The sequence below is a fragment of the Antechinus flavipes genome, chromosome 1 (assembly GCF_016432865.1).
Source record: "Antechinus flavipes isolate AdamAnt ecotype Samford, QLD, Australia chromosome 1, AdamAnt_v2, whole genome shotgun sequence".
Classification (NCBI taxonomy): Eukaryota; Metazoa; Chordata; class Mammalia; order Dasyuromorphia; family Dasyuridae; genus Antechinus; species Antechinus flavipes.
Genome location: NC_067398.1, coordinates 13508891 through 13531244, shown reverse-complemented (window position 1 = coordinate 13531244; position 22354 = coordinate 13508891). Strand labels below are relative to the sequence as shown.

Sequence of the window (22354 nt, the reverse complement as noted above, 5' to 3'; positions counted from 1 at the left end):
CACTGCAAAGTACCCAGGGAGGAGTCACTGGATGCTCTCAAAAGCGACAGAACAGCTCTCCTGGGGAAGATTCTCCCCGATGCTACTCCTCCTGATTCTCATCGTTCTCTTTAGCATCTGAAAGACACTTTCTGTACACCCTTTCACTCATCCTCTCTACAACTTGTGAGGGAGAAGGAAGTGGAATTATTATTCCCAATATAAAGATAGGGAAGCAGGGTCAGAGAAAGGAAACATGACTGAACTCAGCTCAAAGCCAGAAGGGATGGAAACCTCAGGCTCCCAACTTCTAGTCCAGCCCCGAGTCCACCACACTGATGTTGCTGTCTTTATCGACTCCTTTAACTAGTTCAAACAAAGCCCATCTGCCAAGTACTCAGAGGCGCTGAGCTGCTGCTGCTTTGGTTTGCTCTCTGTTCTTCAAGAGACCCAAGCCATCAGGGAAGTGACGTCTGTACCCCTCCACCAGGCAGGGAGGCAGGGCTGTGCAAGGTCCCCAGCCTGCTTTCTTCTCCAGAACCACCTGGGTCCAGTGGCCAGATAAAGCAATCCTCCAGCATAACTGGAGGGGCCCTGGATGCAATGGAAGGCCTTGTCTTTAAATGAGGGGACAGTTAATCAGTGAGTAAGGTTAGGTAAGAAATTAGGCAGACAACTCCTCTTTTACCTAATCAAAAACAAACAAACAAACAAAAATCAAAACAAAACAAACTGCCAATATGGGAGGAGACTCTCAGGGTTTCTGGCCCAAATAAAAACAAGAGCTATTAACATTCACTTTCAGCCAATCAGGGCCAAAGCCTAATTCTTTCCTAATACCTTTCCAATGAAAGAGAACACTTCTCTAGCCTTGGCCCACGGCCCTCCCTAAAACTCTAATACTAACCTAAATACTCAGCCGAATAAAAGTTAAATCGCCAATATCCTTGTTCTTTTTCTAATATATGAAAAAGGGAGCAAATAAAATCACAAGACAATTAGTACATCACAGAAGAAAAACAAGTTGGCAGAAAATTTTAAATATATTACTGGGGTACACCCAGAGAAAGAACACAGGGAAATGAATGTGGACTGCTGGCATTTTTGTTTTTCTTCCCAGGTAATTTTCATCTTTCTAGATCCGATTTTTCTTGTGCAACAAGAGAACTGTATAAATATGTACACATATATTGTATTTAAGAAATACTTTAATAACATGTTAAACATGTATGAGACTGCCTGTCACCTGGGGAGGGGGTGGAGGGAAGGAAGGGAAAAATCGGAACAGAAGGCCTTGCGAGAGTCAATGTTGAAAAATTACCCATGCATATGCTCTGTCAATAAAAAACTATTTAAAAAATATGTATATGTATATATACAATCAATCTCCCCCAGTAATATATATATATATATATTACTGGGGGAGATTGATTGAGACAATATTAGGCTCCAAAAAGGAAAGGGAAGTCATCTTTCTATTCAGGAGCGGATGCTAAACTTTAATAAAGAAAGAAAAAAAGCTGCCAACTGTACCAGCTCTCAAACTAAGGTTTTTAAGGACAGAGGAGAATTTGGGCATGTTTTCAGGAGTCAGGGAAGTAACTAGGAAAACACTGTACATAGTAACAGCAAGATCATGTGATGATCAACTATGATTGATAGACTTGGGTCTTCTCAGCCATTCTGTGATCCAAGACAATTCCAGTAGTCACGGGATGAAAAATGGCATCCACATCCAGAGAGTGAGCTATGGAGACTGAATGTGGATTAAGAACAGTATTTTCACCTTTTTTTGGTGTGCCTGCTTTTCTTTCACAAAATGACGAATATGGAAATATGTTTAAAATGATCATACACATATAACCTGTATCAGTTGGCAAGGTGTCTTTAGGAAGAGGGAGATAAAAGAGAGAGGGGAAAAAAAATTGGAAACCAAAATCTTACAAAAATAAATGTTGAAAACTATTTTTACATGTAATTGGAAATCTAAAATATTATTGAATTTTTAAAAAAATGATTACTTGTAACAAAGGAATGTCAGATAGAGGGGGAAAATCTGCTGCAGCAGATGGGAGCATAGGGATGTGTATAAAGGTCTTGTCCCTGATAAGAAGAGTCACCTCTTGAATAAAAACTAGAGCAAGAGAAAAGAGTGATTGGAGGGTGATGTCAAGGGTTGTGAAACTGAAGGCCAGGGGAGCAAGGGGCACTTAATAGAGGGTTGAAAAGAGTATAATCTGAAAGGGAAGGAAATGTTTTTTTCATTCTATGTTCTCTAAGACCAAGACTGGGTCATGAATTTCATGCATTTATTTCATCAGCTTTGAAGCTCTATTTTGCACAACTCTGTCAAAACTTAAAAAAAATAAAATAAAACAAGCAAAACAAACTTGAGCCTGTGTTCCTATACCTTAAGTGAAATCTGCAACTGCAAAGACATCTGTTACCAATGATCATTTGGGAAAGGCCATTCCCTTCTAATATTTTCATAAAGTATGTCCTCAAAGTGTATGGATCATTCTTTAAAAAGCTAAGATGAGGATGGAGAGAACATATAAAAGGCAGATAGGCAAGCGTAAGCCCCCCAAATATCTGATCAGAGCTGCACTTTAGGAAGATTACTCAACCCACAGTATGAAAAAAGCAGCCGGACACAGAGATTGCTTACAAAGCTACTGCTGAATTGTGTTTTTTCCAGCAACAGACCCCACTACAGTTCCGAGGCTTCTATGCTTTCTTATATGGCCTTCCTTGGATGCTTCCCCAAAATGGGCTGGACTAGAATCAGGGGTACAAGGTATAGCTTTCTGGGTAAAGCTAATTGGCCTGACCAGCTTACCAACACAAGTCAAACGAGCTGCCCTGACACCCTTAAAGAACAGATGAATAGCTACCTCTAGCCTACAGGCCCATCTCTCACTCCACAGTAAAAAGGTTTGAACCTCCCAAAGAAGTGATCCTGTCTTCGCTTGTCACGTGAAGGACCGAGGACCATCTTTTCACATTTTTATCTGTTCCGTGGGTTGCCGGAAACCAAGAATTCATCTCTCAGTGGTCAGAGCATGCTGGTGAGGAGGCTCTGTTACCACCCCAAGCTGGCAGCGGGCCCACCCTCCCAAGGCTTCCAGCTTGGAAGAAGCTGACAAAGCTCGCATTCCCTTGGCACAGCCTTTGAGAACTCCGATTACCACCGTGTCACAAGGAGGCAAGTGACACATTCGGAAAACCTCTCGGGCAACTCACTGACCATGTTTACAGAACTGAATTCCACCAACTAAAATAACCTAAGCAGCGCACACAAGAGATGTACGTACGAATCCAGAAGGGCACAACTACAGACCAGAGTCCACTTAACTCTTTGCTGCCATGCTGCCCACACGTGCTCCTCCTGCCTTCCACTGCACTACCTAAAATGGCCTTAGCTCCACACCTCCTGCTTGCGCAACACGAGACACATTAGCATCACGGGGATGCAGGATCTCTGCGACGCCAATCGCTTCCATTGCCATGACTGAGCAATTCTCAAGCCTGAGAAAGGCTCTTAATTAGAGGCTCTGACCAAACATTTCACAAGTCAGTGGCAGCCTGATGTGGAAGCCTTCAGGACTTAGTAAGACAGAGCAGAAAATACTTTTTCTAGAGTCTAATAAAGAAAAATTTTTAATAGCTCTTTACCTAAAGCCATTAAAATTGGAAGTGAACTCAGCAAGGCCGATTTTGTCCTTAGCAACGGACAAGGAGGGATTCAGAACATTGGGACAAGGGATTCTCTGGGCCTATTCTAATTCTGTCTATCTCTTTCCCATCATTATCATTTTTCTCTTTTGACGCATTACCTTATCTAACTCTTTTCAATACAGAAATAGATTTGAAAAAACTATTTCTCACATTTTTATAGCACTTGCAAAATGCAAAAAAGTAACATTTCCCCTCTTAAGTATTTAAACCAAAACAATTCTCTACAGCCTTTTCCTATTTCAGTGTTCATCTGCCTAAAGGCAGATAGAAGGCCATGTCAGCCTCCAGAGGGTAATTTAACTGCCGACTGGTGAGTCAGCTCTCCTTAATATGCAAGATCTGTCCAGCTGGGACTTTCCGCTTCTCCCCATGCTTTTCTCTAACTCATTTTCTTTGAGGTGAGAAGTCTAGAGAACCATAGCCTTGAGTTGAATCATCTGATTCAATACACTCATAAGCAGGAATCCTCTCCAAAAAGACCCATGACAAGAGGCCATTCCACCTTGGACTGAAGACTTTTGCCTTCAATGAGGTACTTGAAGAGCAATAATCTTGGCTTTGAGATAAGACAAAGCCTTAGAAAGGCTGTTTCCATATTGGAATCTACCTTGCTGCCATCCCCCTGGGGTTCCCAGGTCTGTCCCCTTAGGCCACACAGAACAAGGATACTGCCTTTTCTACACACTGCCTTTCCAGGCATGGCCTCCTGAAGTCTTAACTCCCATCAGGCTAAAAATCCAAATTCCCTTGGAACTGGTCCCCTTATTACATAGTTTGGAGGATTCTTGCCCTAACACCCACCCTTGCTGCTCTATGGCACCAGAAGCACTCTAACTTCCCAATAGCCTTCCTGAAACACAATGCTCTAACAGTATTTTGACCAGGGAAAGGGAAACAACAGAACTGCTGGCATCCCCCTTGGTCCATGTGCTGGGTCTGAGTTTCTGTCCTGCTGTAGTTTATATTGCATTTGCGATCCACTGTCATACTTCCCTCATCCTATATTTCATTTTGGGAAGCAGGTATAACACTTTTCATTCATCCTTCATAACTTGTTAATGCTTTTACAGCCCTAATTGTGTGGCCCACCCTGTGGATCATGCTACCGCCTGCAGATCACTTGTGGACTGGCTAAGTGGGCAAACCAATGCCTCCTCCATAACGGCAAACCAGGAGGCACTTAACAGATATTTGCTAACATGAACCTTTGTTTTCATTCCAAGTTATCAACAAAGATGGTAGAATGGTTCCGTGGAACAGGCCCCTATGGCAGGCCAGTAATTTGTCCATCCCAGCTGACCCAAGACCTTGGGGCTGTTAACAATCACATCCACCCAACTGTTCTGTCATCTCCCCTTTCTTCTCAATCTCCACAAAATTAAAGTGGAGGCACATGGGAGTGTTGCCTTAAAATTGAAGCTGGTAGGGAAGAACAATGTCACCTGTATGCATTGTACAGTAATTCCTTGCCAATCCAATAATCAAAAAAGAAGTATGCGTGGTATAAAAGAAGAGTTCCTCCCTAGAAAAAAGAGAGCCTTGGATTTTCTAAGCCATTCATCTCTTTAGCAAACGTAACACGGTAACATTTAAAAAACCATTTAAGTCACAAGCCTTACCTCCACTCAGAAGTCTCATCACTAGCCAAAGCTCATCTTTCACCACAAAGGACGTGTAGTAAGATACAATGTTGGGGTGATGGCATTGGCTCATGGCTTGGATCTCTTTCTGCAAACAGAAAAACAAAGCAATAGTGAGGCTCAGATAGCTAAGATCACGACCCAGACACCCCTCGGCTTCTCTGCAGCCAGGCTGGTGAGCTCTCTCCCGGAGCAGGACGGGTGCGCCCTGCTGGTAACGCTCTCCCTCTGAAGTCTGCTGCCCCCCAAAGGTGAGCTCTTCCACTTAGACTGAGCTCTTGCTCCCCCTATTTCTTACAGAACTTTGTCTAAGGCTTATATAACGTTAAAGCTGGAAGGGGCTTCAGCAAACCTTCCAGCTTCATATGTAAAAGGAAGCTGGACAAGCCGTGGAAAGAGCCAGGCTGGCTTCTCCTGCCTTCCCAACCTTACTCGTCCCTGAGCCTACAGATGGGAGACCAGACCACTTCGGCAGTGCCCGCCCCTTTCTTAATCACAGGGTGAAAAACAACAGAATCTCCATCATGATCAAGACTCAATGAGGTGATATTTTAAGATTCCACCTGAAATGAAAAGTTTTCTCTCCAAAAAGCAAAACAAAAAGAAAAAACCTACAAGATTTTAACAAGCCCTTCTCTAGGATGAAAATGTCATCCTTTCTCCTGATTATGAAATGTTAACAAAATATAATGAAAGGCCATATTATTTAAGGGATAAGTATAATTACATAACCAGATAATTCTTTCAGATCAAACTGTTGGCTTCGGAAACCTAAACAATTCTGGGTCTTGGGATCGTGGGATGATGAAGAAGAGAAATGTCTAGAGACACTGCATGAGAAACAAGAGGATTAACAAGGTCCCCCAACTGCTATTTCAAGTCCCGAGAGATCCTCAGAGCACCTCTGGCTCCCCATCAACAATCTGCTAATGAAGCCACCCCCTCTTCTAGCAACAAGGGACAGCGCTGCTCCAGAACAAATCCCTTCTATTACTGAAGAAGCCCTGGCACAGCCAAGACATGCGGCAAAGACACCATTTGTCAGGAAAAAAGAACAACTGAGGCCAGAGGATCTCAAAGACAAAGCGCAAAGGGCAGGGCCCAGGGTTTGCGCTTCCTCCAGCACCAGGGAGCACCGTTTTGTGCACAAAGGGCATGGCTCGGTGTCCTCCCGGAGAAAGGTGAAAAGGCTGGAAAAACCAGCTCAACTTCTGAGGTCATTAAGGAAATTAAAGAGTTTCTTTCAAAAAATGAAAAAAAAAATCAAAAAGAAACAAAAAAAGAAATGTTTTATGTGTCTATATTTGCATATATCTGTAAAGGGCTTAGCTCAGTTCCTGGAACATAGTAGGTGCTATATAAATGCTTTTTTTCTTTTCCCCCTTCCTATAGGAATACAACTCTTTCACTGTTTTTTTCTTACCAGTGCTTGACTCAAGAATGGTTGCTGAGCAGAAACCCAGTTGAGATTTGGGGAGTATAAATTTCAGTGGGTTTAGAGAAAGGATCAAGAATTTAATATTCTGTTGGAGGAGATTAAAACCAGAGAGATATTGAAAATTTAAGAATGAAATCTGAAGACAAAAGCAGATACTAAAAAGGAGGAAAAAGTGAAATATCAGAGACATCAATATGTCTCTAATGTACAGAACTCATCAACAAATTCAGACTTTAAAGGAGGAAGCAAGAGAAGGGAACTAACAATGACTAAACCAGAGCAGCAAGATTCTCTGAAAACGTCAGGATCTTTCACAACCACCACCAGCGGAGATTACTTAATTGGAAAAGGGCAAGAGAAAAACTGCCCCCAAAATGAGACCTTCTTGACTACATAAAATTAAAAAAGCTTTTGACATTAAAAATCCGTAAGAAAATTATCAAGTAGGGGAGTAGATGGATCAAAATCAAATACTAAAGGGAAAAAAAATTTAATCTCAATATATGCCATGAGAAGAAATGAACAGTTCACAAAAAAGAAGAAATGCAAACCATCAATGCCCACGTGGGGGAGAAAATACATTCAATGTCATAAATAAATATGTCCACTGAAACACCAGTAAATGTAAAGACGACACCAAATGGACATGGCACTGGGCACAAGGGCTCTGAATCGACCCAGCCAATCTAGAAAACCATTCAAGATTATTCCAGAAAAGTAAAAAAAAAAGTTTCTACCCTTTGACTCCGTAAGTGATCCTCTCATATTTTTTTTTTACCAAAATCCTCCTAACAGGCTTGGAATTAGAAAGGAGTTGGAGTTTAGTTATTGGGAAAGACAAATAAACTGTGGTATGTGGTCATAATACACTGTTTTTGTATGGAAAGAAATGGTAATTTTGCTAATTCTCTATTTCAATGTTAAGTCCTCTGTTTTAAAGTCTCCCCTTCCCCTCCCCCAACACTTCCGCTCCATCTAGTTATTCTGGCTTCCTTGCAGCTCCTCCATCTTCCAACTCCTGGAATTTTTGCCGGTAGGGCCCCAAGGCTGAAATGTTCTCCTTATCTCTCTCTCCTACCTTTCCTACTGCCTTCAAGTCTCAGTTAAAATCCAGTTTCCTGCCAGAGTCTGCTCTCTAATATTGGGGCCTTCCCTCTGAGATCCTGCTTACCCACAGTTCTCTGCATGCTGCCTTCCCCCAACTAGAGCTCCTTAAGGGGCAAGGACTGGGCTGCTGACTTTCTCATATCCCTAGCACTTAGCCCAGTGCTTAGCACATGGTAGGCATTTCACAAATGGTTGCTGACTGCAGAATTCAGAGAAACAGGAGAAGAATTATTTTTAAAAAACACCAAATGCTAAATGATTGTAATGGCCAATCCTCCTCCTCTAAGCAGAGCAGCAAAACACTTCAGGGACAGAACTCTGGTCAAACTACTTATTTAATTGATTTTCCTTAAAGGGGAGGAGATGGGGAAGGGAGGGGCAAAGGTATAAGATGTGGAGAAATGGCAAAATGCATACAGGATGACAGGACTCTTAGAGCCCTAAAAAAAAGCTTTGGGCGGAAACAAATCCTAGGGATAACAAAAGGGTTTGGAGTTTTGTTTGGAAGATAAAATTTCACTGTTATCTTTGTTTCTACATCACCTGTATCTCCTAATGTCTTCTCCTCTCCTCCTCCCCTTCCAGAAGGCATTCTCTGGAATTATTGTTTTAGAATTATAGAATTACGCTGTTTCTCCTGAGCTATTTGGGGGACAAAAAGGGTCTGAAGCCAGGAACAGGACTGAGAGCAGAAGGTCAAATCACTCGACTCTCACTGGGGTTCTGTGCCCTGCTCTGGTCAGTCAGGTCCCTGCACCACATTTCTGAACGCCAGCACCAGCTGGGTGGGGGCAGCTCCAGGACTGGAGACCCTATCACACAAGGAGGGTGTGTGTAACTATTCCATACTGACTAGTCCTAATTATGTGCCCGGCCCTGCTAAAGGGGTCAGAGCTCCCTGCTTACTCCGAGGGTGACAAAAGAAGGGGCTGATGGATCCTGAAGATTAGGGGAAGCTCCCGAGCAAGGTGGCAGACTTCCCCTTGTCAGCAGGGCATGGCCGGCCCCTCGTCTGCAAGATGGCGCGGAGCATTCTGGGCCACGAGCAGACCGGCATGGATGGCTGCAAAAGCTCCGCGAGCCCTGCCTGCCGCAGCGCTTCCCACCTCATGAACCTTCCCTGCCTCCTGCTGCCCTACTTTCCCCCTGCCAGCCATGGGGCTGCCGTGTCTGAAGAGATGAGCCTCTTCTCCTCGTCAGTCCACAGCTGTGCCCGGCTTAACAGAAGGAACACAAATATAGTGGCACCTGTTGGGTTCTCAACTTTCCTTCTCTTCAATCTATTAAAAATGAATGTATTCATGAGCATCTGAAGCAGATTGAAGACCTGAGTTCAAATGTGGACAGCTACTAACTGTGGGACCGTGGGCAAAGTCACTTACCCCGTTTGCCTCAGTTTTCTCAATTATAAAATGGGAATAATAACAGTACCTACCTCATAGAGTAGTTGTGAGGATCAAATAAGATATTTGGAAAGTGTTTAGCATAGTGTCTGGCACTTTGTAGACACTATATAAATGCTAGCTCATAATAATAATAATGACAATAACTGTCATAATTATAGAAAATTTTAGCTGCTGCTCTTTGGAAGTGGGGGTGGAGGTGGAGAACATAACTAAATAAAGCATCAATGTCAATGCTATGAATTTAGGGCATTTAAAGCAATAGTTAGGAGAATCATACCCACAAACATTTTTTTGCATGATAAAATGGGATGGAATGAAATATTTAAAATTAATAGAAACTTCAGAGACTTGTATAGCGGGAAGTTATATGGCAAAGCTGCCCAGAATGTACTGATGGGTCGCATTTGTTCCCAGGCTTTTTTGAGAATGTCTCCACCGTGTCCTCAGTTTTGAGGGGAGAGAAGGGAGATGGGGAGATCACTCACATGCTGTTTGCCACCTTTCAAACGGAAAGAAAAGCCTGGCGGCGGCAGCCTTGCTAAACACAGAGAAAGTGAGCATGGCATCGACGCGCAATTGGCACACCAAGGAAAGCGGCCAATGGGCTGCGGCCTGCTGATACGTGAGAGATGCTAATCACAGAACCAAGAGTTAAAGCCTCTATCAGTGAGAAATAAACCAAGTCTGCAATTCCTTTCCAGCCCAGTTTTAGTGCACTTGGCTAGGTCCCCACTAGCAAATGCAGTCCGTGTATACCAGGAGTTCATCCATGCTGGTCTGACATTTTTCAAGGTTTATCCGTTTGATCGCCACTTTTTCCTTCTTGGGGGAACAGTAGGCTGCTTGGACCACCGCAGTTGCTCCACTTCCTAAGGGGAAAAAAAAAAGCCAATGAAAAGGGGGTGGCTAAAAGAAAGGAGGAGGATTCTGGAAGCCAATATTCAGTACTCTCAGTGAGAATTTGGGCAAATGGAGAGTAAATAACTTAATTCCACCTAAGTTTTACATGAAGCCACAGACAAAAAAAAGAGATGCACAAAGGAAACGGAACATTAGTGAACATGTCCTAGACATAGCACAGACTCTTAGGGCAGAAACACAAAGATCACTTAGTCCAGTGTTTCTCAAACTGGGTAACTGTGGAGTCATAAGGGACTCCACAAAGAAACATCTAACAGCGGAGCGGAACCTCCAACAAACCGATCTATGTACTCTGGGATCTGTGTCAGTCACGCAATTGGATATTAATCAAAACTGATCACGTGACTGACACGTTAAGACTCTCCCTGATCTAGATTCAATCACTAAATGCCACCAATGACAGGACACATAAACTGAGGGCTGTTGGTCTGTCTCAGGAGAACAAATATAAAACCAACCCCTCAGCCATTTATAGTTTGAGTCTGGGAATGTTTTGTTATTTTTATTTACCACAAGATTTTTTGCAGTAGATAAATACTCCCGGATAATTGGGCTAAACTGGAAGTTGGGAGAGCAGGAAATGAAAAACATTAAAAACCAAGACCTTAATGATGAAGCAAAGCAGCATCAACTAACTTTATTCAAATACCAAACCTAGCCGAGGACGATTTACAATTTGGATTTCAGACTCCCTTTCCTTGTGGCAGGGATGTCTTCTCTATCACTCTATAGCTCCCAAAGGCTCCAAAAGGACAGCCCCAAATTCATTGTTAAGACACTTCCGGGCCTAGGCCGTGTGGACTCCGTTTCCCTCTAACCCTGCAGCCCTTCACGATTCAGTTTCTCCTCAGTAAGCAAGCAGGCACCTAATGCCCAAGAATGCTCCTCCCCAGCTAGGCTGCCTTCTTGGAAAACATCCCCAGCACCTCGTTCCTCAGAGTATTGTGGATACACTTGTAGGTCAATCTTCAATTCAACTCCACCAAAGTTTCCCAAGCCTCCATCGTGGGAGTTCCCTGGGACACGCTGAGGAAGAACTCAAGTTTGTGGGGTGCACTTTCCACCAAACAACCTCTTAGGTAAGGGGAGAAAATCAGCTGAGAAGTGAGGTTGCTTGCCCTTTGTTCTTGAAGAGGACCACAACGTCAGGGAGGAGATGCCAAGACAGGCACGTGAGTTGGATTTAAGTGAGGGAGGCTGTGCAAGGTCACCGGCCTCACTGCCCCTGCCCAGAACCATGTGGATCCAGGGGCCGGAGAGAGATCAGGATGACAGAGATCAGAGATGGCCGCTTTCCATAAAAAACCCCTTGGATAGGGAAGGAAATCAGGATTCCAGAGGTGAGATTAGCACCCCCACAGCGCCAAAGGCTTCAGACTTTCTACGGTGCCATCAGGGTCACCCCCACAGAAAGCAGCCAGCTGAGGGCATGGCCACAAATCGGACCATTTCTCTCAAATGCTCCATTACATGGTAGGTAGCTCACTCCCCTCCTGTCCCAATGTCTCTGCATTCCCTCCTCACCTCTGCAAATTTGGGGCTGCCAGCAAGACTCGCTGCCTTTCCCCAGGAGACTCCCCGGATTCTCCCAGGCCTAGAGCCGCCCACCTGTCTGTCCCACAGGTTCCTGACCAGAGGTCACCCTCCCCGTGCAATCAGCTGCCAAGCCCCACTGAGCCTCCCTTCCCAACGCGTCTCATGGCCCACCCAAGCTTCCATCACCTCGCAGGGACGGCTGCTGTCACCAGCTTACCAAAAGCCTCTCCCCATTCCAGTCCATCCTCCCCTCAGCTGACAAGCTGATCTTCCTGTCTGCCCATGGTTTCCTCGCTCCCCTTCAATAAACTCCGGAAGCTGCTATTACAACCAAGCTCAAATTTCAAAGCCCGGGTTTGACTTTAAAGGCCCTTCACCACCTGCCCTACTCCCGGTCTGCTCTTCTTATGCCTTCTTCCTTTCTCAGTGCTGGGGTGCCGACACCTTTCTTCCTCCTCCTGGCTTCCTTTGAGTCCCAGCTAAAATTTCCAGCTTCCACCTTCCCAACTTCCCTTCGTGCCAACACTTTCCCTCTGAGGTTACTGTCTAGGGCTTGTGTGGATGTAGATCCTGGTTGTTAGGTGGGCTCCCCTATTAGCTCCTGGGGAGCCGGGCCTATCTGGGGCCTTTCTGTGCCTCTCAGCATTCAGCAGAGGCACCGCAGACATGCTTGCTCTAATGCCAACCTGGCTCCAAACCCACCCTTCTAGGCCCATCTTCCACCAGACCCCATTCAAAAGATACACAAGTTGTTAGTTATCACATGAAGTGATCCAAGTGCTCAGAGAAATGTAAATTAAAACCACTCTGAGGTGACACTTTATACTCATCAAATTGGACAAAATACTTCAGAATTCCACTGTGATGTCTGCGGAAGAATCAGCACCTTAGTTTTCTGAGGGAATTGTAAACTGGTGTAAATGGAGCGAAAGGGATTTGCTACCAAATTAGTCCCCGGCAGTCATACTACTCTTCATCACACCGAGCCATCAAGATGCAACCAGTAGGATATTCTTGACATGGAAAAAGGTCAACTTATGGGGAAAAAAAAAAATTTAAGATTCTTCTCAGTGCAACTATCCATGACAGCAAAGTACCGGGTCACAATCTATAGGATTGGATGTTGGAAAAAGAGCAGAGCAAAATAGGGTATATTAATGTAACAGACTGTTTCTATTTCATTAAAAAATGACAAATACAAAGAACACAAATAAATATGAGCTAATGAAGAACTAAATGAAAAAACAAAGACACATGACACTGAACATCATAAAAACAACAGCAAAATAACCCAAACAGATAATGACACAGAGGTTAAGTCTGAAGAAGGCATAGAAAAGATCAATATAATTATTTTAATTACATTTAATTACTTTAATACCAAGGACTTCTGAAATCCTATACTAGCATTTATGGTTTTATGTACATTTCCTTTTCTTCTCCTTTATGCATTCATATGTATTTTTGCCAACGCATATATTAAGAGCATTCAAAAGTTCACCTGTCTTTGTCAACTGTATTTTTATCGTGAATCTTAAAAAAACCAACAACTAAGTTCTTATCCACAAATTCCATTCATTTGAAACAGTATCCAGAAGCACTTTCCCAACTTGGAATGGTATAATAAAATAATTTTCTCCCCAAAGCAAAGCACTTTTACTCAATAAAATAGACAACAGTGGCTTGCCACTTTGCACAGACTCCTCCAAGTGCCTGATGGCCTTTCTTCAGCCACCACTATGTAAGTAGCAGTGCTTGACAGGCATCTCCTAAAATCCCCAAGAACCTGAAGGGTGGAGCCCTGACATTTGGTTCATTTTTAAAGGACAAAAAACTCTTGCTTATCTATTTTGTGAATTATTCATAATAAAAATGTTTTAAGCCTCGCTCGGGCTTTTCTCTGACACTCAGCTGGCTTGCAGTTACACAAAATAACCATTTGTCACTCGTAAAATGCAAAATGATTTTAATAACAGCCTAGCCCAAACATAATTATGAAGAGTGGAAATATCATTATGTACTCCAAGGCCAAAGAGAAATGATTCAAGGATTAACCATGCACCCCCTCCCTGCTCCATCACAAAGCTGTCTAGGGTAGTAGTGACTACACAAATGGGCAGGCTTTTGGTTGGTTTTACCTTGAAAGAGATGATTGATTTTCTCCTTATTACTTGCCATTCACTGTTAAGACAGAGGCTACCATTTCTGTAAGTAACGACACTGAGTGGGATGCATCCTAACTCAGCCTCACTTAGGTACACCATTCCCTCAGACTAATGCATTAAGCAAATATCCCTAGAGACAAAAGACTGGTCCAAGAGCGAATCCCCAAATTAGAAGGGAAACTCAAAAGCCAAGGACTGGTGGAGGAAAAGGCTGGAACACTCCCCAATGGGTTACTCGCGCCCTGGAGGATAAGACTAACTGTAAAAAGTTCTAATCAACGAGTGGAAATATTCCTCCCTCTACCTTATCATACCACTGCTCCTCAATCATCACTCTGGGAGCGAGGAGAAAGACTCAGAGCAAGGGCTGTCGGTCTGTTTGCTCACAGGGGAGTTCCTAACAGTGGTTCCAAAGTCGGGATTGTGGGGTACAAGCTTCTGTTCTATCAAGTCCAACCGGGAACCCCAGAGTGGGGCCAGTGGAAGCCCCGCAAAGTGAGGAGGGAGCCCCTAAATGCTCTAAAACCCCTTCAAGGAGAAAGTTTCCTTGAATTCGGCCTCTGTAGGGGACTCCGCCCTAGGGAAACATCCTAACAGCTCCATTCAGTTTTCCCCGAGAGGCCGGGCTCCACCCTCATTGATAACACTCACTCCGGATTAAGCTTCCCACTGAATTAAAGATCAGCCTAGAAAGACTCATTCAATTCTATTCAAATTCCAGCTCAAGTTGACCTGTCCCTTGGGGAGCAGGCCTGGCTTGTAGCTAAGGGCCAATTTTAAGCACTCCTTGCAGAGGAGCTAATGTGCCGTCCCTGGCCCGGCAGCAGCCCTCTGCCCACTGGGTCACCCTCTCTTGATCCTCACTATTTCCCTAACGAGACTTTATACCTCTCTATAGGGATCTCTCTACTAGAAATGACTTCTCTGTCAGACCTTGCCACAAATCATGCTTGGCCAAGGCTGACTTCCCAATGCCAAAAATAAGCCTCTTTTACCAATCTAGGTTTTTGGGTTCTTAAATTTCTTTGCAGAGAATCTCTGCGCCGGCAGGAGGGGGTTCCCCAAACTCCCTACCTTATGCCGAATCCAAAAGGGATTCAGGGGAGCCAAACCTCTTCATTTGCTTCCCCGAACCCCGAACCTGCCATTAACCTCATCATTTAACTCCCTGACTACCAGGAACCCTAATCTCATCATTTTGGTTCCCTGAATCTAATCTCATCAAAAGGGCCTCTGCAGCCAGGGCAGGCCACACCTCCCAAGGGGCCCCAGCTTCTGGCTCCAGGCAAGCTTTTGGGGCTTCACTTTTCTGGTTCCATCAAACCGGATTCTAAGCCTCCAATTTCCTGAGTCAAGGGCATCATTCTCAGCTCCCCCCCTCACCCTCCAACTTAACCCATCAGTGGCCATATTTTGTCCCTTCTATCTCCATGTCCACTCACTTCTCAATGAACCTTCTCCTGATCTCTCCCACTACTGGGACCTTTCCTCCCCAACTACGCAGGGGCTTTTTTAATGTATAGCTCGGATACTTACATGTATGCCAGCTGTCTCTCTCCCCCTCCTCCCCCCCCCCTCCCCAAATCAGTGACAGCACTTGAAAACAGGACCAGTTTCTCTCGGTCTTTGTTTTGCTGACATTTAGCACCGAGCCTGGCACACGACAGGTACTAAATAAAAAGGTCCATTGCTAAATTACGTGGACTTTTTGTTCTTCCCAAAAGAACTGTCTCCCTCCTGCTGCCCCAATCTTAGACTCAAAGGACCCACTTTTAAACACAAATGCAGACTTCTCCACCTATTCCTGCTGTATTTTCTTTTATTTGATTCTCAGGTCAAGATCTTTCTGAATCCTAAAGCATCACCTGGTGCGCTAGTTTCCCCTCCCAATTTTCTGTCATCTGCAAACTTGGCAAGTACACCTGGGATGCTTTTATCTGAGAGGCCGAGGGAAAAGGGTGAGATACACAAGGCTGACTCCAGATTCCCGGGGACACTGCAACTAGAGACTGCGCTCTGAGATGACAGCCAGCCATCCCGTCCACACTCGCAGGTAACACCCAGAGCCGCCCCACTGCCTGCGGGGCCACAAGTTCTTAGCTCAATCTACCAGGCAGTCAGCAGTGGGACCCGTCCACCCAGACTGCCTCCCTATAGAGACCGCCGGGCAACCTGCCAACTTGGCCAAGGACTGCCCAGCCAACATGCCGTTCTGGTTGCCTGCCCAGCAGCGGAAGGCAAAGGGGGGCCCTGGGCACAAGGCGCACAGGCAGGTAGAGGGCCCACCTTCTAGGCCACCTCTGTGTCTGATGAGGCTCCCCCCAATCTCCTCTCTCCAAGTTGGGGGAAGACTTCGGGATCTTCCAGCCTCGAGTGTAGAGAAGGGTGGCCTGGGCGGGCTGGGGGGCCTCCCTGAGCCCAGTTCTCGTCCTTAATGACAGCCTGTAGACTATTCTGAGATCCCTCCCCTCTAGCCTGATGATCCTTGGGTCCTCGCCGTGCCTGCCCTTCCTCTGAATGTCAGCACTTTGCCAATATCCCCCAAACTGGTGCTTCCCAGGAGGCCCGGCTCCAAGACCGGCCCCCCCACTCAGGCTCCCCCGTTTCAAATACCAAAAGAGGTTCCTCCTACTGAATGAAGAATTTGCAGAGCACTAGTTTAAATGACTATTAGCATTGATATAGTGTTTTCTTGGTTTGCAAAGGGCTTTATAAATAGTCTCTCATCTGATCCCCAGCACTGGTACCCTGGGAAGTAGCTGCTATTATTATCATCACTTTAAAACTAAGGAAACTGAAAGAAACAGTTTAAGTGACTTGCCCAAGACCACAGAGCGGTAAGTCTCTGAAGCTGGATTTGAACTCTGTTCTTCCTGACTGACCCTTCCTTGCTGTGCATCAAAGTGGGGGCCAGAGGAGCAGCTTCTGCCTCCACCCGCTCACGGATGGGATGAGCACGCCAGACCGAGGCCAGGATGACTCAGAGGAGGCCTTGTGGCTTCCCAGGCCCCGGCTCCTGTGAGCTTCCAGCCAGTCCCATGGCTCAAAGAGGACAGGTCACAGAAACCGGGCGGTCCATCTAAGCGGGACAGCCACAGAGAAACCGGCCAGACAACTGGACAGTTTCCTCCCTGTGGAGCGAGGGCTGTTACCCCTGGAGGATCCGACCTTCTTTGTTTGGACAAAGGAGCCACAATAAGCCGGACAGTGGAAGAAACTAGAGCCATTGAGTCCAACCACTTTATTTTTAAATAAGGAAACTGAAGCCCAGAGAGGGGACTTGGCAAAGGTCACACAGCTAGTTAGTATCTGATCCAGGATTTGAACTCAGGTCTTCCTATCTCCAAGTCCCAACCCAAGTGTCCCAACCATCACATTATGTGCCTCAATTTCAGAAATTTGACTTCCTGTAAGGGAAAATGACTTAACCACTAAAGCTATCCCAAACTGGTCTGAGTTACCTCAAAATATGGCCCATTCTCCATCCGCAGAGGGAGGCTACCAAAGGCTGGATGATCCACCCCCAAGGATGCTGGGCAAGTGACTCATTGCATATTTGTAAGACACCAAAGGTTTCCTTAAGATCTACCAGTGGCTCGATCTCCCATTTAACCACCTCACTTATGACAGTCTTGGTCTCTAAATCAGGAATTCAGCAGCCCTTTCCTTCAGCTGCTTCAGTGATCCACATTATAAGCTCCCCCCCCCAAAAAAAAAACCTCTCTTTTTGTCTTTTACCAAATGGGTTCCCCTGGGCTTCTTTCCCTAAGGGTAAGGCTTCAGCCTCAGGAGAGATCTTAGGAGCAGATAAATCTCTTTGATTTAATATACTATGAGCCAGGATAGACCTTCCTTGCTTGTGCTACAGTCAGCAACAGCTACATGGTGAGGAGACTTCACACCCTGACTTACCACACTTGGTGACATGTAAAGATCCATTCAAAACTGCTCACAGTCCTCAGGAAATAGTGACTCTCAGACCAGCTTCTACCCTCTCCCCAGTTTTCTCTGGTAAACTACTCATGACTGTGCTTTACATAGCATATGTGCTGCTCTCTTTAATGTCTGGTTGAAAAGTTATCTGAACATTTTCCTCTTCACTTTCTTGTTTTTCACTATTACCATTGAAAAATGTCCAAAAGAATATAAATGTAAAGCCGACTCAAGGGCAGAGACTAATGAGAAAACCCAGGGCTATCAAGAGGCTGCTTGGGATGCTAAATAATGCCAACACTTTGCTTTAAAAGTAAATGTCACTTAACATTTCCTAGTTATGTGACCGTGGGCAAGTCACTTAAACCCCAATTGCCTCAGCAAAAAAAAAAAAAAAAAAAAAGTAAATGTTAGATGAATATGGAAATATGTTTAATATCACTGTACATATACAACACTATCAGATTGCATGTCATCTTGTGGAAGAAAAAAATTGGAAATGAAACACTTATAAAAGCAAATATTAAAAACTACTTTTACATGTAGTTGGAAAAAATAAAATATCATTAAGCAGAAAAAATAAACTATATGCTCTTCATGAAAAAAAAATCATATTTTCAGCTTCTAAAGGGGAAAATTATATCCTATTTTTAAAAACTTTGTAAACATTCAGAATTTTAAATTAGTGCACAGCTGTTTACTCGTTCAATAAATGCAATGGAAGATGTAAATAATGGTGTCGGGGGAAATGTTTGAAAATATTTCATTCTCAAGAATTTTGACACATCTACAATTCTAGAAACATTAATTATAATTCACTTTTATTCTATTCTCTAAAGCAAGGCCTCCTAATCACTAAGCAGCAACCCAGTCTGTCAGTCCACCTTGAGTTACATCGGCATTTGCTTTGATAGAAACAATATCCAGAAATGCAGGGAGAGGGTGGTTAATATAAGAACATGGAGAATTTTGCTGCATGCAAGGATCCTGACGAGTTGGAAGACATCCAAAGAAGGAAAACCAGGATATCAAGGAGGCTCTTCACTGTCCTACCTAAGGACCTAGGAATGCTGCGCTTCATCAAGAGTGAAGGGAGAGAGGCAGGATGGCTGGCCAGATGTTTTAATGAGTCGTGCACAAGGTGGCTCAGACTTAATTCGCTCATAGCCAGAGACCAGAATCAAAGTCATGGCAAAGTAAATTTTGACTCAACATATGGACAGACATGGGAACAGTCAGAGTTATTCTAGGCTGGCTGCCTGGTTCTAGCAGGGCCGGAGAATCCATCACCGGCAGGGCCACAGACAGGGCCCCTTCCCCCAGGGTCTCTTGCATTCTGACCTGTGACTGACTCCCTGGGGGATCTTGGAAAATCATTTCCTCTTTCTGAACCTGTTTTCTTATGTGCAACATTTAGACTCAAAAGATTTCTAAGTCAGGCGTCTTGTTGGAAATTCTAAATCTTGAAGAGTTCTCAGAAAATGCTCCAATCCACCAGACACTCTACTCCTTTAGGATCAGCTCTGTTCTGTGTGAATTTTACTTGGCAAGTTTTATTTGATCCAGAAGAAACTTCCAGAAGATGTCAGACAGACAGCACACCATTAAATCAAGTCCTAAACTAAATCAATCTTTTTTTTAATTGCGTTTTATTTTCAAAATACTTGCAAAGATAGATTTCAATATTCACCATTGCAAAATGGGCAGCAAAAAGCCAGAGGCCAGACAGACCCAGAAACCGGCAAGATTTCTTCTACAGCAATGAAATCAAAGCAATCAGCCACTAAGCTTGGGGAACAGTTTTGGGAAAGAGATATCAGGGGAAAAAATTATTTTTAGATTAAAAACAAGTCAACATGTTACTAAAGGAAAATAATTTTAATGTCATGGATTTGTACCCCAATAAGAGTAATTTTTCTTTTTTTTTTTTAATGTCACTGGCCTGATGGGATTCCTACAATCCTTTTCCATGTTCCAAACTTTTAGGAAGGTCAACCAGAGGCAGTCAGGTTCTTCCTGTGCCAGACTCAAGATTCTTGGATCCCGGGACGACTTCTCTTGAAACTCCATTAGTAATTAACTTAAATACATTTGTAATTTGGCTTGTAAGACACCAAAGGAAAAGGTGGCACTTGAGTTTCCAAAGGAACAAAACTCCCAACTTGGACCCAATTCCAAGTCCAATAAAGACGCGCCCCTCCCCCAAGAAAGCCCACAATTTCCACATGGATTGTTTTTACATTTGCAACAAGGTTTTGCATTTCAATTAGGAAAAAAGGTAGACTATTCACAAAGGCATCTGGGGTATTCCCTGAAGAATGGAAGGAAGGAAAGAAGCACTTACTATGTGCTCGAACATACTCTACTGGGCTAAGTGTTTTACAAGCCTTGTTTCATCTGAAACCAGCACTGAGAAGTAGTCAAACGGGACGAATGGTCCCACTTTGCAGCTGAGGAAATGGAGGCAGCCAGAGGTTCCGTGACTCGCCCGTGCTGCTAGGTGCTATGTCGGGTAGCATTTAACTCGGGCCCTCCTGACTGCAGGCCTTGTACTCTACCCACTGGACAACCAGCTGCCTCTGCTGGACCTGACAAAGTCAAATAATTAGTGTTTACTTTGAAAGGGTTTGGAACAAGGCAGCCTTTAGTACTTATGCTGAGCGGTATAACCTCGTCAGAAGGTGAACAAAAGGGGAAAGCACCGAAATCCTGGGGGCTCTGCACGCGCAGCTGGGGCCCACGGGGCCCTCCCCGGCCTTCAGACGCCGGACCGAGCCCCGTCACACAACAAGCCCCGGGGTCCCTCGGGCAGCCCCCACGCTCTCACCGGCTAGCCAAAGGGAGAGAAGGGAAGGAGGAGGGGCTGCTTCCCAAGAGGCTGAGGGGCCCCGAGCCCTGGGGAGAAGGGCGGCCCCACCCAAGGGGCCCCCCAAGGAGCGGGAGGGAGGGGAAGAAGCTTCCCCCAATCTGAGCAGGGCTCTCTGCCTCAGAACCAGGGGCTCCAGCTTCCCTTCCCAAGAAGAGTCATCCCCAGAACAAGCGGAGGCTCCCTCACCCGGGGGTCCCCCAGGGCTTCTCCCAAGCAGCACCAGCGGGGTACAGGCAGGGAACCCCCCCAGGACGCGGGGGCTGGATGGTGAGGCTTCCCGGGAGGACTCGGCTTCCGCCTCGGAGAAAGAAGCCACTCCGGATGGCTCCGGGGCTCCAGACCCGGTTCCCAGGGATCCCCTAGAAAGAGCCCTTCAAAGATCAAAAAGGACTTTAGGGCAGGAGGGCCCCGGGCGCACCCCATTTCTCGGCCCTCCACCTGGGCAGCAGACCCTCTGGGGAGCACTCCCCACTCAGTGTAATCTCTGGGGAAAGCGGCCGCGGCTCACCCACCAGCTCTAAGCTTCCCGGCCCCACGGGGCAGTGGCCCTGGAGGGACCCCCGGGAGGGGAGAGCCGGCGGCCGGCTCTTTCTGCCCAGGAGAAGCCCCCACGTGGAAAGCGCAGAAGCCCGTGGCAAGGATTTCCCAGGAGTTCGGAGGCTTCCTCCCCCCAAGAGGGCGCACACAGAAAAGCTGGGGGGACTCCCATTACCCTGCAGCCTTCATGGGGGATCGGGGGTCGCGGGGCTGCACGTGCCTCGGCTCCCTCCCTATCCCTCCTCTCCGCGCTGCCCCTCCTCCAGGACCGGTAGCCATTCCTTCCCCTCCCCGGGCAGGGCGGTACGGAGCAGCCGGCGCTTACTTAGTGCCGGCTGTGTGCTGCCTGCCGGGCTGAGGACACAAAGGAAGGGCGGCCCGGCTCGCGGTGCCCCAACTGGGTCCCGGGAGAGGACTCCCCCCCCCCCCAGACTGGAAGCTCCCGGAGGGGCTGGCTTTGTCCTTTCTTTGTATCCCGGCGCTTAGCATATGCCGGAGAACCATAGGCGCTCAATAAATGCTTAGACCAAGTGACTAGTCTGTTGGGGGCCGCCCCAAACCCAAACTCTCGGGAGCACCCCAGGCTCGGGTACTCTGCAAGTGCCTAATAGATGCAGGCGCCTGCCTCCACGCCCCCTGGGCCGGTGCCCCGCTAGCTCACGCCCCGCCCCCCCGACGTCAGATTCAATTCCGGCTAATTAGCCCAGCCCCAGCTTTTATTAAGCGCCTCCTAGGTGCCTCGAAAGGGGAGGGGAGGGGGAGAGACGGAGAGGCGGAGAAGCACCTGGGGCGCGCGCGCCCTCGAGCCCCCGGCGCGCGCCCGCTCCCGCGCACGCGCACTCACCGATCACCTCCTGCAGCTCATAGTCGTCCCTGTTGATGGACCAGGGCAGCGCGCCCGCATCCTCGGCCATGGCGGCTGCGCCCAGACCTCCTCGACCTCCTCCCGCCCCCGCCCCCAGGCACGCCGGGGATACAAAGTCTAGCGGGGCCGCAGCCGGAGCTCGAGCCGGAGCCGGAGCAGGAGTGACAGTAGCGGCCAGCGGGCGCCTCACTCCGCGCCTCGCCCGGCCCCGCCCCGCCTC

General features: G+C 46.3%; 1 protein-coding gene across 2 annotated transcripts in view; it reads right to left on the bottom strand.

Annotated features, from left to right (window-relative positions):
• The window catches only part of OXSR1 (oxidative stress responsive kinase 1), a 95197-nt gene extending 72843 nt beyond the window's left edge, over positions 1-22354 (bottom strand). For both annotated transcript variants that reach the window (XM_051979224.1, XM_051979215.1), the window contains exons 1-3: positions 22114-22354; positions 10065-10177; positions 5337-5445 (exon numbers count right to left, since the gene is read on the bottom strand). In XM_051979224.1, the coding sequence (XP_051835184.1) occupies positions 5337-5445; positions 10065-10177; positions 22114-22183 (292 nt within the window). In that variant the 5' untranslated portion in view covers positions 22184-22354. The remainder of the gene's footprint in view (positions 1-5336; positions 5446-10064; positions 10178-22113) is intronic.